Below are 17547 nucleotides of genomic sequence, written 5' to 3' on the forward strand. Positions count from 1 at the left end.
CTCACTATGTCCTCCTCCATTGTGTGTCTGTTTCCACAGGGGACCCCACACAGTTACATCCCCCCCATTGTCATTTGGAATAGCGGCTCAGGCCACTGATGCCCAAAGGAAGCCCTTACTTACTGGCAGTCTGAGTCACTGAAAGGGTAACATGGTGGGTGTGCAGGTGTTAATGGTCCCCTGGAAGCATGAGTCACAATACCGAGAAATAGGTTCCTGAGATAGTGAAGGACACCACTAATTACCTCACTTCCCATCTCTTCAGCGACTTTAACAATGAGACGGGACTGATCTGAGAGCCTTAGTTAAGCAAGCTACTTCAAGATGGCTGGAGTTTGGAGTCATTACCACTGAGGGCCAGGCTGAGGGACTAGAGAGGATGAGAGTGAAGTGTTGATTGATTTCACGATGAGTGGGAGGACGGGGGTGTGAGATGTGCTTAATCATATCCCTTTCAATGGCCTACCTCTCTGTCTGTTATAGTGGTGGGAGTGTGTGTGGGGGTATACAATTGAACATGTAATTACATTTGGTGAGTGCTCAAAATGATAACTTAAGAACTTCTACCACTACATTGACCACTAAAATAACTTTCAGGAAGCAAAAGCAAACACATATTTTATTCAGAACATTGTAGCTCTTCTATCCCATCTCTGTAAGTGGTTAGCAGAGAGGCTTGACCCGGGTCTCCATGTCCTCCTGTGTGACTGACAGACCGAGCCATTGACACAAGGGAGCTAATTACTGTAGCTAGCTGATTGGGTTGCATCTGAACTACGCAGTACTTCTGTAGCACGAAGAATACAAGAAATTCCACAGCCTTGAGCCGAAGCCCAAGAAGCCCACATAACAAAGCTAGCGAGAGAGAGACAAAGCTATTTCACAACCTCACACCCCACCTGACATATACAGGGAACACAATGTTAAGCTCCCAGGATAACTAGTTCTCTAGTGGATCTATTTCGGGATTGAGAGCAGGGCGACCTTCTCAAAGGACCATTTGGATGCCGTCAAAAAAGATTAGCATGTAGTAACGTAGAGCTAGCTAGCTAATAAATACAGGGATAATCATACTGTCAAACTGGTACGTGGTGGGATGATATACTGTGACTCGATGCCAAGTTAATGCATGATAGTCCCCCCCCCCCCCCCCCCCCAAAAAATGCCAAGATTTTACATACAAATTCAAGCACGTTTGACACAGTGAGATCAAAGGTTGGAGTTGTGAGAGTGTCACACGCACCTTCATAAATATAGACACTATGACCAGTCCGTTGGGGCTCTTCGCCGCCTCTGTGTAGTTGGTATACAGCTCGTGGTTGTAGTGTATAAGTTGAACCTGGAGATGAAAAAAACAAATGTCAGGAATACAACAAAATCTCTCAAGTGACCTCGCACAAATAGACTGTAGACAAGTCTGCTCTTGCAGAGCTGCTGTGTGCTGGCTTCTGGTCAAGCGCAGCACTAACGCACCCTTTTCCACATAATACATTTTGCAGAGTCAGGTATGTCTTAGAGCCATGTAGTCTTTAGAATCACAGTTTGATTTAATTTATTAGGATCCCCATTAGTCGACACGAACAGCGTCCAATGATGTGTCTGACTGTGTGTGTTTATTTCATGAAACCATCTCCAAATATATATTTTTTATCATTTATTTTACCTGAGCCTTTTTCCGTGGAAAATCTCATTCTGATCGTGTGGGCATGTTGATACAAACGTTAACATATTTACATACAAAGCCCTGATTGGCGGATAGGATCAGCTTTAGACTCTAGAGTCTACCCTGCTTACCTCTTTAAAGTAGGCGTACATGTAGACAAATAAAAGATAACTGGTCATTGGTCAGAATAATCTGATCACATTGTGATGTCATCCCACCTGAACAGGCTGCAATTCAAGGCATTTTATTTTTAAACCTCTTACAGAGTTATTTCGACCTCATGGTGTGGAAATATCATTTAAAAAAAGCAAGAAAATCGCGTTTTTGACTGCACTGCACCTTTAAACAAATGCCTTCACACCTACAATCTCTCCAGAGACTAGGGTTTGTTGGTTTCCACTGTTCAAGCCTTTTGAAGTTGTGTTGACTAAGGTGCCAGTAAAGTTCTACACACACCTTTATGGTTCTACAGGTTCTTAATGATGTGTTTATGTGGGCGGTGTCTATGCACAACTAGCTCAACTTGTGACCTTGCGACAATAACAACTATTCAAAGAGCAGCCCACATTTTCTTTTACCAAGCAGACACACTTACGATTCCTGGGAAATCAACAGGAACTGCGAAAAAAGTTCTCACACAATATGGGAGAGTGGGGTAAGTTGAGAGTTTCACATTTATCATCATTACATCAAAGGAAACTTAGTATTATTTCTAACAAAGATATCTACATGTATTTCAGGATTTTGTGTATCCCTGGAAACAACCAGAATTCATGTAAATAAAACAGTTTTGAAAACATATGGAGGAAAGAGGGGGAGGCTTGCAAGCCGAAGAACACCATCCCAACCGTGAAGCACGGGGGTGGCAGAGTCATGTGTGGGGGTGCTTTACTGCAGGAAGGACTTGTGTACTTCACAAAATAGATGGCTTCATGAGGGAGGAAAAATGATGTAGATATATTGAAGCAACATCTCAAGACATCAGTCAGGAAGTTAAAGCTTGGTTGCAAATGGGTCTTCCAAATGGACAATGACCCCAAGCATACTTCCAATGTTGTGGCAAAATGGCTTAAGGACAACAAAGTCAAGGTATTGGAGTGACCATCACAAAGCCCTGATCTCAATCCTATAGAAAAATTGTGGGCAGAACTGAAAAAGCATGTGCGAGCAAGGAGGCCTACAAACCTGACTCAGTTACAGCAGCTCTGTCAGGAGGAATGGGACAAAATTCACCCAACTTATTGTGGGAAGCTTGTGGAAGGCTACCCGACACGTTCGACCCAAGTTAAACAATTTAAAGGCAATGCTACCAAATACTAATTGAGTGCATGTAAACTTCTGACCCACTGGGAATGTGATAAGAGCTGCAGTAAATCATTCTCTCTACTATTACTCTGACATTTCACATTCTTAAAATAAAGTGAGGATCCTAACTGACCTAAAACAGGGAATTTTTACTTGAATTAAATGTCAGGAATTGTGAAAAACTGAGTTTAAATGTTTTTGGTTAAGGTTTATGTAAACTTCTGACTACAACTGTAAGTTCAAGAGTAAAAATGTGCTTAAAAAATCACATAATAAGATGCACGTACTCACTCTGTGTGCAATAATAGTGCTTAACATGATTTTTGAATGACTACCTCAGTCGAGCAGTGAATTTATAACACAGATTCAACCACAAAGACCAGGGAGGTTTTCCAATGCCTCGCAAAGAAGTGCACCCATTGGTAGATGGGTACAAATACAAATAAAGCAGAAATTGGATATCCTTTGAGCATGGTGAAGTTATTAATTCCACTTTGGATGGTGCATCAATACACCCAGTCACTACAAAGATACAGGCATCCTTCCTAACTCAGTTGCTGGAGAGGAAGGAAACTGAGTTTATTGGCTTTGTTAGGAGAACACTGAGGACGGATCAACAACATTGTAGTTACTCCACAATACTAACCTAATTGACAGAGTGAAAAGATGCAAGCCTGTACATAATACAAATATTCCAAAACATGCATCCTGTTTGCACTTTGGCACTAAAGTAAAACTGCAAAAAATGTTGGCAAAGAAATGTACTTTCTGTCCTGAATACAAAGCATTATGTTTGGAGCAAATCCAACACAACACATCACTGAGTACAGCTTTATATATTTTCAAGCATGGTGATGGCTGCATCATGTTTTGGGTATGCTTGTTATCGGCAAGTACTAAGGATTTTTAAAGCAAAAAAATAAACAGTATAGAGCTAAGTACAGGCAAAATCCTAAAGGAAAACCTGGTTCAGTCTACTTTCCAACAGACACTGGGAGACAAATTTCCTTTCAGCAGGACAAAAACCTAAAACACAAGGCCAAATCTACACTGGAATTTCTTACCAAGATGATATTGAATGTTCCTGAGTGGCCTAGTTACAGTTTTGCCTTAAATTGGCATGAAAATCTATGGCAAGACCTGAAGATGGTTGTCTAACAATGACCAACAACCAATTAGACAGAATTTTATAATAATGTGCAGATGTTGTACAATCCAAGTCTCCTAGAGACTTACCCACAAAGACTCACAACTGTAACCTCTGCCAAATGTTATTGTAACTCAGGGGTGTCAATACTTATGTAAATGAGCTATTTGCAAACATTTCCAAAAACATGTTTTCACTTTGTCATTATTGGGTATCGTGTGTAGATGGGTGAGATTTAATCCATCAATTTAATCCATTTTGAATTCAATCAAGGGGTATGAATACTTTCTGAAGGCACTGTAAACCTCTGTTCAATATCACTCGCCATTACATTTACTGAGCAGCTGTCTGGGACAGGGATGTTGTTTCTATGCACCAATTAATAGGTATGTTTTCTGCATTTGAGGCAACTAAACTGGTCCGCAAAATTCTTGATATGTTTATCAAGTTCAGACTCCATGTTATCAGATAAGACCTTGTGTTCCTCTGCTACTCATCACAGCCTCTCTTTATACAGCCCAGACTCCATGTCATCAGATAAGACCTGGTGTTCCTCTGCTACTCATCACAGCCTCTCTTTATACAGCTCAGACTCCATGTCATCAGATAAGATCTGGTGTTCCTCTGCTACTCATCACAGCCTCTCTTTATACAGATCAGACTCCATGTCATCAGATAAGACCTGGTGTTCCTCTGCTACTCATCACAGCCTCTCTTTATACAGCTCAGACTCCATGTCATCAGATAAGACCTGGTGTTCCTCTGCTACTCATCACAACCTCTCTTTATACAGCTCAGACTCCATGTCATCAGATAAGACCTGATGTTCCTCTGCTACTCATCACAGCCTCTCTTTATACAGATCAGACTCCATGTCATCAGATAAGACCTGGTGTTCCTCTGCTACTCATCACAGCCTCTCTTTATACAGCTCAGACTCCATGTCATCAGATAAGACCTGGTGTTCCTCTGCTACTTATCACAGCCTCTCTTTATACAGATCAGACTCCATGTCATCAGATAAGACCTGGTGTTCCTCTGCTACTCATCACAGCCTCTCTTTATACAGCTCAGACTCCATGTCATCAGATAAGACCTGGTGTTCCTCTGCTACTCATCACAGCCTCTCTTTATACAGCTCAGACTCCATGTCATCAGATAAGACCTGATGTTCCTCTGCTACTCATCACATTCTCTCTTTCAAACAGGTACATGTGTGTTTTCTGTACCTCTCCAGTGTCATTCAGTCTATTTGTTCTATTTGCTGCTGCTCCAATGGACTTCTTCCCTTCTCCCACTTCCTTGGCGGCTCTTTCAAGAACCTCAAGGGGGATATAGACCCCTGCTTGTTTTATGTTTGTATACACAGGGCATAATGGTGTCTGCTCCATATCAATATAAAATGCACTATCTTGAGTGCATGACATATTGACAACATGACAATATGCATGACATATTGCAAAAATACTATGCATAACAAAATACAATATAATCATAATTTGTATGGGGTATGGTGGCCATTGGCTCTACTTACCTCAAGGCAAACATTTTGACCATATCAACCCACACAGCTACAAAGATGGGCTTTCATGCTAGGTTTGGGTTTGTCGTATTGTAGCTTATAGAGACCCCAACTGATGTATAAAACAATCTTAAAAGTATCTCCATTGACACCTATAACACAATACATTCATTTGACTTTGTGAAATTTGATCTTTGGACTGAACTTGCTTACCACTTCTTCCATGTGGTTTCACATGATCTCTTCCTAAATATTTGGTCACAAGGTTCAATTTGTGTATGGTTTCCTAGAAACAAGGGGTGGCTCAATTAACCCTGGCCCACTATCTCCTACTGTTACTTCACATATTTTCCACTTCCCTTGAACTTTGCAGAAAGATGTGGAAAATATGCTGTACATTTGCAGAGAAACAAAGTGTATTCAGAAATGTATTCTGCCTCAAACATTCTCCATGACCTCTCCTCAGTCTTTCTTGAGTTATCAGTATTGTTGCTGGACCGTGATTCTGTGTTGTTGTCTGAGTCTCTAGTCGTTTGTAATCTTTAAAAGGTTTAGAATTTCTTTTACCACAGATACACTACATGGACAAAAATATGTGGACACCTGCTCGTCGAAAATCTCATTCCAAAATCATGGGCATTAATATGGATTTGGTACCCCTTTTCTGCTAAAACAGCCTCCAATCTTCTGGGAAGGATTTCCAAAAGATGTTGGAACATTGCTGTGAGGACTTGCTTCCATTCAGCCACAAGAGAGGCCCAAGTGAGGTCAGACACTGATGTTGGGTGATTAGGCCTGGCTCGCAGTCGGCGTTCCAATTCATTCCAAAGGTGTTTGATGGGGCTGAGGTCAAGGCTCTGTGCAGGCCAGTCAAGTTCTTCCACACCGATCTCGACAAACCATTTCTGTATGGACCTCACTTTGTGCACAGGGACATTGTCATGCTGAAACAGGAAAGGGCCTTCCCCAAACTCTTGCCACAAAGTTGGAAGCACAGAATTGTCTAGAATGTCATTCTATGCTGTAGCGTTAAGATTTCTCTTCACTGGAACTAAGGGGCCTAAACCAAACCATGAAAAACATCCCCTGACCATTATCATTCCTCCTCCACCAATGGCGGCGAGCTTTACACCATTCCAGCCAATGCTTGGCATTATACATGGTAGTCTTTGGCCATGGAAACCCATTTCATGAAGCTCCTGACAAACCGTTCTTGTGCTGACGTGGCTTCCAGAGGCAGTTTGGAACTCGTTAGTGAGTTTTGCAACACTGGACAGACGATTTTTACACGCTACGTGCTTTAGCACTCGGTGGTCCCGTTCTGTGAGCTTATGTGGTCTACCACTTCGCGGCTGAGCCGATGTTGCTCCAAGGCATTTCCACCTAGGAGCAACAGTAGATATTTACAACAGAAATTTGACGAACTGACTTGTTGGAAAGGTGGCATCCTATGACGGTGCCACGTTGAAAGTCACTGAGCTATTCAAGGCCTCTACTGCCAATGTTTCTCTATGGAGATTGCACGGTTGTGTGCTCGATTTTATACACTGCTCAGCAACGGGTGTGGCTGAAATAGACAAATCCAATTATTTGAAGTGGTGTCGACCTGCTCTCCTATATATAGTGTACATTTAAAAAAAGGTATGGGCTCAGGAAAACCAGTCAGTATCTGGTGTGACCACAATTTGCCTCATGAAGCGCAACATATCTCCTTTGCATAGAGTTGATCAGGCTGTTGATTGTGACCTGTGGAAGGGTGTTCCACTCCCCTTCAATGGCTGTGTGAAGTTGCTGGACATTGTCCACACACTTTAGTATATACGTGACTTGTTTCAGGAAACTAGACGTATGTCACCTGTCACTACTTCACAGGAGAGCCATTGGAACGTAAACTTAAAAATAAAATAAAATCGTTATTTTTGGCAGAAATGCCTTCTGGAACATGTGAATTTTCATGTGCCATAATTACAGATGTATGCCATCTGTAAATAAGAATACAATTGTTAAATTACGAGCCTAGTTGGTTAACCCACAGAAAAAGGCAGCCACCTTCCTGCTAGCCATGATTGGCTGAGATAATGAGTGGGCTGGACATGCCAAAAGATAAGTTTGGATTGGTCTGCCATGTAGCATGCTTCTGTCTATAAAATGTGCTGGTCAGTATGTGTAGGAAATCCTTTCTAACACCGCTCAAGTAGTAGAACTGCAGTGTTGCTCTCCACTTTCTGGAGGACCGAGCTTTGAAATCAGTGCAATTAGAGTATGATAGCTGAGGAGATGGGGAACATTCGGGCATTTGATTGCAAATATGCAGACAACAAGAGAACATAGAAGGTTGTTGTATAAAACACCTGTCTCTGGATTACATCTTCAAACTAAGAGCAGCCGTAACATCCCTGAGAGAGAGGGAGAAGAGTCCATCCATGTTTACATGTAAGATGTTCTAGCTAGCTACATTTTCAGATATTACACATTTCTAATTTTGTCAGAAAGTTGCTTTCATTTCAAGTTAAAGTGTACTGCTAGCTAGCTAACGTTACGTGTATGACCTGTGTAGTAATATTTTTCATATCTCAGAGCCATTTGCATTGCTAGTTATAGCTTAATGTTAGCTAGCTAACATTGAACCTGGTTGGTTAGCTACCTGCAAATTCAGGCAGGGTAGTACCGATATGAGTTTGAATTATGGTTCATTGTTTAGCTAGCTAGATGTCAAAACAAAAGACTCCACTATGCAAGTAACCATTTCAATAGAATGTTCATGATGTCACTGCGACAACTGTCAGTAGAAGTAGCTGGTAAATTCGCTCTGGCTATCTACTCCGATTTCAGAGCAGAGTGTAGAATAACTGACGAATTTATGAATTCTCAACACCCATGAAATATGGCTGGTGTCAGTAAACCTTGGCAAAAAAAGCATGATTAAATTGTTGCCAGCAGCACAGTTGCAGTCACCAACACTCTGGATAACATAGAAACAGCCTAACCAGCTCTGCTACGGCGAGTAAAATGGTCAGAGTGAGGTGTTCTCTCATTTGTGTCTGGGAGTAGCTAGCAAGCTAGCCAACGTTAGCCAGTTATCTTGGGTGCTTGACTACTGTTGTTAGGACAAAACGCTCGGATCAACCCTACTCCTCGGTCAGAGTGTCCAGTGTGCGCTCTGAATGCTCCGAGAGTGAAACGCTCTGAATTTACAAACGGACAATCTGACAATGTTCTGAGTTTACGAAGCTCCTTGATATGCCACACCTGTCAGGTGGATGGACTATCTTGGCAAATGAGAAACACTCACTAACAGGGACGTAAAACTAATTTGTGAGAAAGTTTGTGTGTATGAACATGAACAAATGTATGAACATTTGAGATATTTTATTTCAGCTCATGAAACCTAGACCCAACACTTTACATGTTGCGTTTATATTTTTGTTCCGTATAATCTTTAACTACTGTTTTTGTCACGCCCTGACCTTAGAGAGATGTTTTATTTCTCTATTTGGTTAGGTCAGGGTGTGATTCGGGATGGGCATTCTATGTTCTCTATTTCATTGTGTTTGGCCGAGTGTGGTTTCCCAATCAGAGGCAGCTGTCTTTCATTGTCTCTGATTGGGGATCATACTTAGGCAGCCCTTTAACCCTCCTTCAGTGTGGGATCTTGTCTTTGTTTGAGTGCATGTAGTTTGCACGACGAAGCTTTTCGTTCGTTGTAGTGTTTATTGTTTTTTTTCTCGGGGGAACATTTAAATAAAATAATGTACGACTACCATGCTGCACCTTGGTCTCCTTCCGACGACAAACGTTACAGATTCATCAATCCTACCTTGATTAAATTGAAAAGTTGACATCTCTACACGTCTTCTCTGACATGTTGGGAGGCAGCAATAGAAACACATTGTCGAAGGATAGTAATTATACAGAACTCTAAAGGGGAACCGCAGAGCGACAGCTCGTCTATAAAGGTAATCAAGGCCTGAGGAAGTGATTAGGTGGCATGTTGAGAGAGAGCGAGAGGCTCCCCAACCCCCCCAGAATGAGATTAGGGTAAAGTTTAGATGGCGAGAGGCGAAGGCCTGCGTGAACTATAGAGGACTTACAGTGGCAAGAAAAAGTATGTGAACCCTTTGGTAATTACCTGGATTCCCACAGAAATTGGTCATAAAATGTGATCTGATCTTCATCTAGGTCACAACAATAGACAAACACAGTCTGCTTAAACTAATAACACACAAACAATTATACGTTTTCATGTCTTTATTGAACACATCGTGTAAACATTCACAGTGCAGGGTGGGAAAAGTATGTGAACCCTTGGATTTAATAACTGGCTTACCCTCCTTTGGCAGCAGTAACCTCAACCAAACATTTTCTGTGGTTGCAGATCAGACCTGCACAACGGTCAGGAGGAATTTTGGACCATTCCTCTTTACAAGACTGTTTCAGTTCAGCAATGTTCTTGGGATGTCTGGTGTGAACCGCTGACAAGGTCATGCCACAGCATCTCAATCGGATTGAGGTCAGGCTCTGACTGGGCCACTCCTAAAGGCATATTTTCATCTGTTGAAGCCATTCTGTTGTTGATTTACTTCTGTGTTTTGGGTCATTCTCCTGTTGCATCACCCAACTTCTGTTGAGCTTCAATTGGCGGACAGAGCCTTACATTCTCCTGCAAAATGTCTTGATAAACTTGGGAATTCATTTTTCCGTTGATGATAGTAAACTGTCCAGGCCCTGAGGCAGCAAAACAGCCAAAACCATGACGCTCCCTCCACCATACTTTACAGTTGGGATGAGGTTTTGATGTTGGTGTGCTGTGTCTTTTTTTCTCCACATAGTGTTGTGTGTTCCTTTCAAACAACTCAACTTTAGTTAAATCTGTCCACAGAATATTTTGCCAGTGAACATCCAGGTTCTCTTTTGCGAACTTCAGATGAGCAGCAATGTTTTAGTTTTTTTGACAGCAGTGGCTTCTTACGTGGTGTCCTCCATCAAACACCATTCTTGGCGCATCGTAGACTCGTTAACAGAGATGTTAGAATGTTCTAGAGATTTCTTTAAGTCTTTAGATGACACTCTAGGATTCTTCATAACCTTATTGAGCATTCTGAGCTGTGCTCTTGCAGTCATCTTTGCAGGATGGCCACTCCTAGGGAGAATAGCAACCATGCTGAACTTTCCCCATTTATAGGCAATTTGTCTTACCGTGGACTGATGAACAACAAGGCTTTTATAGATACTTTTGTAACCCTTTCCAGCTTTATGAATGTCAACAATTATTAATCTTAGGTCTTCTGAGATCTCTTTTGTTCCAGGTATGGTTCACATCAGGCAATGATTTGTGAATAGCAAACTCAAATTTGGTTTGTTTTTTATAGGGCAGGGCAGCTCTAACCAACATCTCCAATCTCGTGTCATTGATTGGTCTCCGGTTTAGCCTTGTCACACCCTGATCTGTTTCACCTGTCCTTGTGATTGTCTCCACCCCCTCCAAGTGTCGGTTGTTTTGCCCAGTGTATTTATCCCTGTGTTTCCTGTCTCTCTGTGCCAGTTCGTCTTGTATGTTCCAAGTCAACCAGCTCTTTTTCCTGTACCTCTGCCTTTGCTATTCTCCTTTTTCTAGTCCTCCCGATTTTGACTCTTGCTTGTCCTGGACTCTGTACCCGCCTGCCTGCCTTGACCTCGAGCCTGTCTGCCACTCTGTACCTCCTGGACTCTGAACTGGTTTTGACCTTTTGCCTGTCCACAACCATTCTCTTGCCTCCCCCTTTTTGGATTATTAAACATCTTAAACTCCAACCATCTGCCTCCTGTGTCTGTATCTGGGTCTCGCCTTGTGTCATGATAAGCTGACTCTTTACTCCAATTAGCTTTTGGAGAAGTAATTAGCCTAGGGGTTCACATACTTTTCCCAATCTACACTGTGAATGAAGAATGCTGTATTCAATATAGACAAGAAAATACAATAGTTTTTGTGTTATAAGTTTAGGCACACTGTGTTTGTCTATTGCTGCGACTTAGATGAAGATCAGATCAAATATTATGACCAATTTATGAAGAAATCCAGGTAATTCCAAAGGGTTGACATAGTTTTTCTTGCCACTGTACATAACAGAGACTGCCAAGAGAAACACGCAGACAGTAGTAATGACAGGGAATAAGAGATATAGAGTAAAAGAAGATAGAAACAGACCAAGGTAAAAGAGCAACATAACAACCATGACTTTACACACACACACACACACACAGAAACAGAACGTTGTGAAGTTCTGGTCACCAGCCATTACTTTCCTCCTCTAACCCCACAGGACTGGCGGTGTTCTGCCTGTTGGCTGTTATCATGAGGGCTGAGAGGAGAGAGAGAGTGGGTGGAAAGAAAGAAAGAAACAGAGTGTGTGTGTGTGAGGGGTTGTGTGTGTGAGGGGTTGTGTGTGTGAGGGGGTGTGTGAGAGTAATGTCAACTATTAAAGACTACCAGAACCCAAAGGATTCTCCAATTACCTTGAATGAGCTACAGGACAAAATAAAACCCCTCCAACCCAAAAAGGCATGTGGTGTTGATGGTATCCTTAATGAAATTATCAAATATACAGACAACAAATTCCAATTGGCTATACTAAAACGTTTTAACATCATCCCCGGCTCTGGCATCTTCCCCAATATTTGGAACCAAGGACTGATCACCCCAATCCACAAAAGGGGAGACACATTTGACCCAATAACTACCGTGGGATATGCATCAACAGCAACCTTGGGAAAATCCTCTGCATTATCATTAACAGCAGACTCGTACATTTCCTCAATGGAAACAATGTACTGAGAACATTTTCAAATTGGCTTTTTACCAAATGACCATACAACAGACCATGTATTCACCCTGCAGCCCCTAATTGACAACCAAACAAACAAAAACAAAGGCAAAGTCTTCTCATGCTTTGTTGATTTCAAAAAACCCTTCAACTCAATTTGGCATGAGGGTCTGCTATACAAATTGATGGAAAGTGGTGTTGGGGGTAAAACATACGACATTAGAAAAGCCATGTACACAAACAACAAGTGTGCGGTTAAAATTGGCAAAAAACACACACATTTCTTCCCACAGGGCCGTGGGATGAGATAGGGATGCAGCTTAAGCCCCACCCTCTTCAACATATATACAGTGGGGCAAAAAAGTATTTAGTCAGCCGCCAATTGTGCAAGTTCTCCCACTTAAAAAGATGAGAGAGGCCTGTAATCATAGGTACACTACACAACTATGATAGACAAAATGAGGAAAAAAAATCCAGAAAATCACATTGTAGGATTTTTAATGAATTTATTTGCAAACAGCATTGCCACAGGTAACTTCCACAAAGCTGTGTAAGATCTGAGAGACAAGGCAAGAAGGGCATTCTATGCTATCAAAAGGAACATAAAATTCAACATACCAATTAGGATCTGGCTAATAATACTTGAACCTGTCATAGAGCCCATTGCCCTTTATGGTTGTGAGGTCTGGGGTCCGCTCAGCAACCATTCACCAAAATGGGAGAAACACCAAATTGAGACTCTGCATGCAGAATTCTGCAAAAATATCCTCAATGTACAACATAGAACACCAAATAATGCATGCAGAGCAGAATTAGGCGGATACCCACTAATTATCAAAATCCAGAAAAGAGCCATGGAAAGAATTAACAGAAAAACAGAGCAAACTAGAATGCTATTTGGCCCTAAACAGAGAGTACACAGTGGCAGAATACCTGACCACTGTGACTGACCCAAACTTAAGGACATCTTTGACTATGTACAGACTCAGTGAGCATAGCCTTGCTATTGAGAAAGGCCACCGAAGGCAGACATGGCTCTCAAGAGAAGACAGGCTATGTGCACACTGCCCACAAAATGAGGTGGAAACTGAGCTGCACTTCCTAACCTCCTGTCCAATGTATGACCATATTAGAGACACACATATTAGAGACACACAATTACACAGATCCACAAAGAATTTTAAAACAAAACCAATTTTAATAAACTCCCATATCTACTGACTCTCCCCCTCCCTCTCTCCCATCCCTCTTCATCCTCCTCTGGAAATGACTCTCCCCCTCCATCCCTCCCTCTCTCCCATCCCTCTTCATCCTCCTCTGGAAATGACTCTCCCCCTCCATCCCTCCCTCTCTCCCATCCCTCTTCATCCTCCTCTGGAAATGACCTTCCCCCTCCCTCCCTCTCTCCTATCCCTCTCTCCCTCTTCATCCTCCTCAGGAACTGACTCTCCCCCTCCCTTCCTCCTCCTCTGCTAATGACTCTCCCCCTCCCTCCATCCCTCTCTCTCCCCTCCCTCTCCCCCTCCATCTTCCTCTGGAAATGACCATCCCCCCTCCCTCTTCCTCCTCCTCTGGAACTAACACACACAAGCATGGTGTGGCACAGAGGAACTCAAAAACAACAAGATGTTCTCTCTCTCTCTCTCTCTCTCTCAGTCAATGCATGCTGGGAATATTTTGTAGTTGAGAGGCCGTGTGGAGGGCTCTGTCCTTACTTATTTTCTTGATTCTTCCTTGGTCTTTTCATTCAATTTGTATTTTCTATGGTGGAAAGTTAACACGCTATTATTTTAGCGGTACTCACAGTTTTTTTTTCAAAGTCAGGGAGGAAGTTTGTTTTGTTTCAGTTGCCTTGAAAGTGGTTAATATTGCGTCCATTCGATCACAATTCCCACAATAAACGGAAACTAAGTGAGAAAATTCCAGGAAGTTGAGTGAAGATCAATCTTGTGCTTCTCTGCACAGGCGGGTATTTCTGGGCATGGGCAGAGGGAAAACATTGGTTGTGGGGGGGCAACTGGGTGGGTGCAACTGAATATTAGGAAGGTGTTCTTAATGTTTTGTACACTCAGTGTAGAGCCGCTCACATACACCTTTAGCCTACAAGCTAATGTTATACTGTCAACACTTTGTGTCAGGCTGTTTCTTATCACCCTACTGAGTCTAGGTCTCCGACACCTTGCAAGTGAGGTGGAAAATTAAAGTGCAAGGGCTTATAGCGAAATGCGAGAAACCAGATTTGACACCTGGAATATCTTAGCATGTATTAAGTCCAAGGTGTTTCATTTCCGGAGTGACTGTGAGGGCGCTCTACGAAACAGGAGTGACTGTGAGGGCGCTCTACGGAAACAGGAGTGACTGTGAGGGCGCTCTACGAAACAGGAGTGACTGTGAGGGCGCTCTACGGAAACAGGAGTGACTGTGAGGGCGCTCTACGAAACAGGAGTGACTGTGAGGGCGCTCTACGGAAACAGGAGTGACTGTGAGGGCGCTCTACGGAAACAGGAGTGACTGTGAGGGCGCTCTACGGAAACAGGAGTGACTGTGAGGGCGCTCTACGGAAACAGGAGTGACTGTGAGGGCGCTCTACGGAAACAGGAGTGACTGTGAGGGCGCTCTACGAAACAGGAGTGACTGTGAGGGCGCTCTACGGAAACAGGAGTGACTGTGAGGGCGCTCTACGGAAACAGGAGTGACTGTGAGGGCGCTCTACGGAAACAGGAGTGACTGTGAGGGCGCTCTACGGAAACAGGAGTGACTGTGAGGGCGCTCTACGGAAACAGGAGTGACTGTGAGGGCGCTCTACGGAAACAGGAGTGACTGTGAGGGCGCTCTACGGAAACAGGAGTGACTGTGAGGGCGCTCTACGGAAACAGGAGTGACTGTGAGGGCGCTCTACGGAAACAGGAGTGACTGTGAGGGCGCTCTACGGCAACAAGAGTGACTGTGAGGGCGCTCTACGGCAACAAGAGTGACTGTGAGGGCGCTCTACGGAAACAGAGTAGAACAGCACATTCATAACAGTAGCCCAGAGGTGTGTGGGGGCTTTTTACAGATAGGATCTGAGAACGGTAGACCCCCCCCAGAAAAACCAACACCAGTCAAACGTACGCCATGTTCCCGGAACAAATGCATACATTTGGAGAGTTAATGCCTGTAAATGCAATACATCTCTCATCCCTCTATCCAGCTCGACCCCTCCTCTCTCCCACGGAAGGTTTCGCTTTTTAAGTTGGATTATTTTCTCACTTTGTTCTCATTTCAAGGACGCACGCACAACATTCTTTCCATTTCCACTTTGAAGCCTGCTGTTGGAGCTTGAAGTCATAGCTTTTGGTTTCAGGAGGGATGGGCGGGTGGGGGTGGGGGGGGGTTAGGGGTAGCTTGTGGGTGGGGATGGGGGGGTTAGGGGTAGCTTGTGGGTGGGGGTGGGTTAGGGGTAGCTTGTGGGTGGGGGTTAGGGGTAGCTTGTGGGTGGGGGTGGGGGGGGTTAGGGGTAGCTTGTGGGTGGGGGTGGATGTAATTGGTGTCTTTGTAGATGGCTAGCAGCAACTCATCAGAAGGAATAAGATGTGGGAATCTGTGCAACCTTCCTCGCCTCTCTCTCTCTCTCTCTCTCTCTCTCTCTCTCTCTCTCTCTCCCTTGCTGTGAGTTTTCATTTGTAGAACGTACTTATTCCACTGCTGTGTTATGGTACCACGTCATGCTAACTCAAACCCACGTATGTACAGCATACTGTCTTGTACAGCATACAGCATTCTGTCAGAATAACACCTGTTCAAATTCATGTATTTATTCATTTATTTATCCTGTACGTTGACTAAGAACATACTCTCGTTTACAGCAGCAACCTGGAAAAGACTTACGGTGGCGAGGAGAGGGGATGAGTGAGCCAATTTTAACCACACACCATTACCATTTTTCTACAACACTGCTACTGAGTAGGCCTTCCAGTCTCTTCCTACACTACACAGTTAGAGAACATTGCCTTTTCGGATCACAACGACCAACTATCCAACGCTCCTTTTCAGATCTCTCCAGAGCCCCCTCTCTCTCTCTCTCTCCTCCAAACACCTCCTAAAACACAACACTGACCATACAAAGTCCCGCCAGCATCTACTGTTCTCTTTTGTTCCGTAGTAACGCATGGAATCAAAACAAATCCCTTGGAGCTGTGGAGACGCTGGAGCCACAGCGAGGCAACAACAACATGGTAAACAGTGAGCGGAGAGAGAGAGGCCAACTTCCCCCTCAGATCACATCCCTCCGAGCCCCAGTGGACAATAAACACTTGTTTTATTAGGATTTTCGCCAGGCTCAGTGGGAGAATAAATTATAATAATAGAATGACTTTTCCTGTCATGCCTGCAATTATTCTGTTAGCCCACAAATTGGTTATTGTTATTATGGCTGGGATGGATGGCAGCGCCAAGCGTGTGGTGAGTGACTCAGTCGTTAGCTAAATGATCAAGGCTTCAGAGGACTGGAAGCCTTTTGAAAACACAACGCTTATTCAGATCTTGTCTGCTGGATCACATCGAAATCCTATCCTATCTAATTCTGCTGATTCTGGTTCCAATCCTACTTCTTTAAAAGGGAGATCTGATCCCCTTATGTATCTTTATTGTTTTATGATAGGGGAGATGAAGGTACAGATCAGGAGATAGATAGAGAGGGACAGAAAGTGCGTAGGCAGTTGGCCGAGCCAAGGCTTAAAACCTTGTCGCCAAGGGGGCAGGAGTGTTATTACACCAGACTCTGGCAGCTAGTTCTGGTTCTGATAGTGAGTTCTCTTGCCCTAGTACCTCTCCTGAAAAGGCTTGTCCGTTGAGCAGGTGTTCAGAGCCCTGTCCATCCTCGCTCCCGAAGTGCAGCCGGATCTCCTCCAGGCGGTGGCTGTACGTCATTGGTCCGCCGGAGATGTTCACCAGGTGCTCCTTGTCCATTCGCAGTGAGACGTGGCGACCCGTGTTGTACATGGTCCCGCCCACCTGAGGACAGAAACAAGAAAGAAGGATCAGATTCAGTATTCGATTAATAAACTAAGTTTGAACATCACATTGTAAAGGACCCTCATGACAAGTCTGTAGGGGAAGCTGCTAACAGAGA

At 43.5% G+C, this 17547-nt stretch overlaps 1 protein-coding gene across 3 annotated transcripts in view; it reads right to left on the reverse strand.

The window, feature by feature from the left end:
- Nucleotides 1-17547, reverse strand: part of LOC109866028 (carbonic anhydrase-related protein 10) — a 330920-nt gene that overhangs the window by 9966 nt on the left and 303407 nt on the right. For all 3 annotated transcript variants that reach the window (XM_031799279.1, XM_031799280.1, XM_020454566.2), the window contains 2 exons: nt 17244-17429; nt 1244-1339 (listed from right to left, as the gene is read on the reverse strand). In XM_031799279.1, coding sequence (XP_031655139.1) covers nt 1244-1339; nt 17244-17429 — 282 coding nt within the window. The remainder of the gene's footprint in view (nt 1-1243; nt 1340-17243; nt 17430-17547) is intronic.

This window comes from Oncorhynchus kisutch, linkage group LG20 (assembly GCF_002021735.2).
Source record: "Oncorhynchus kisutch isolate 150728-3 linkage group LG20, Okis_V2, whole genome shotgun sequence".
Taxonomy (NCBI): domain Eukaryota; kingdom Metazoa; phylum Chordata; class Actinopteri; order Salmoniformes; family Salmonidae; genus Oncorhynchus; species Oncorhynchus kisutch.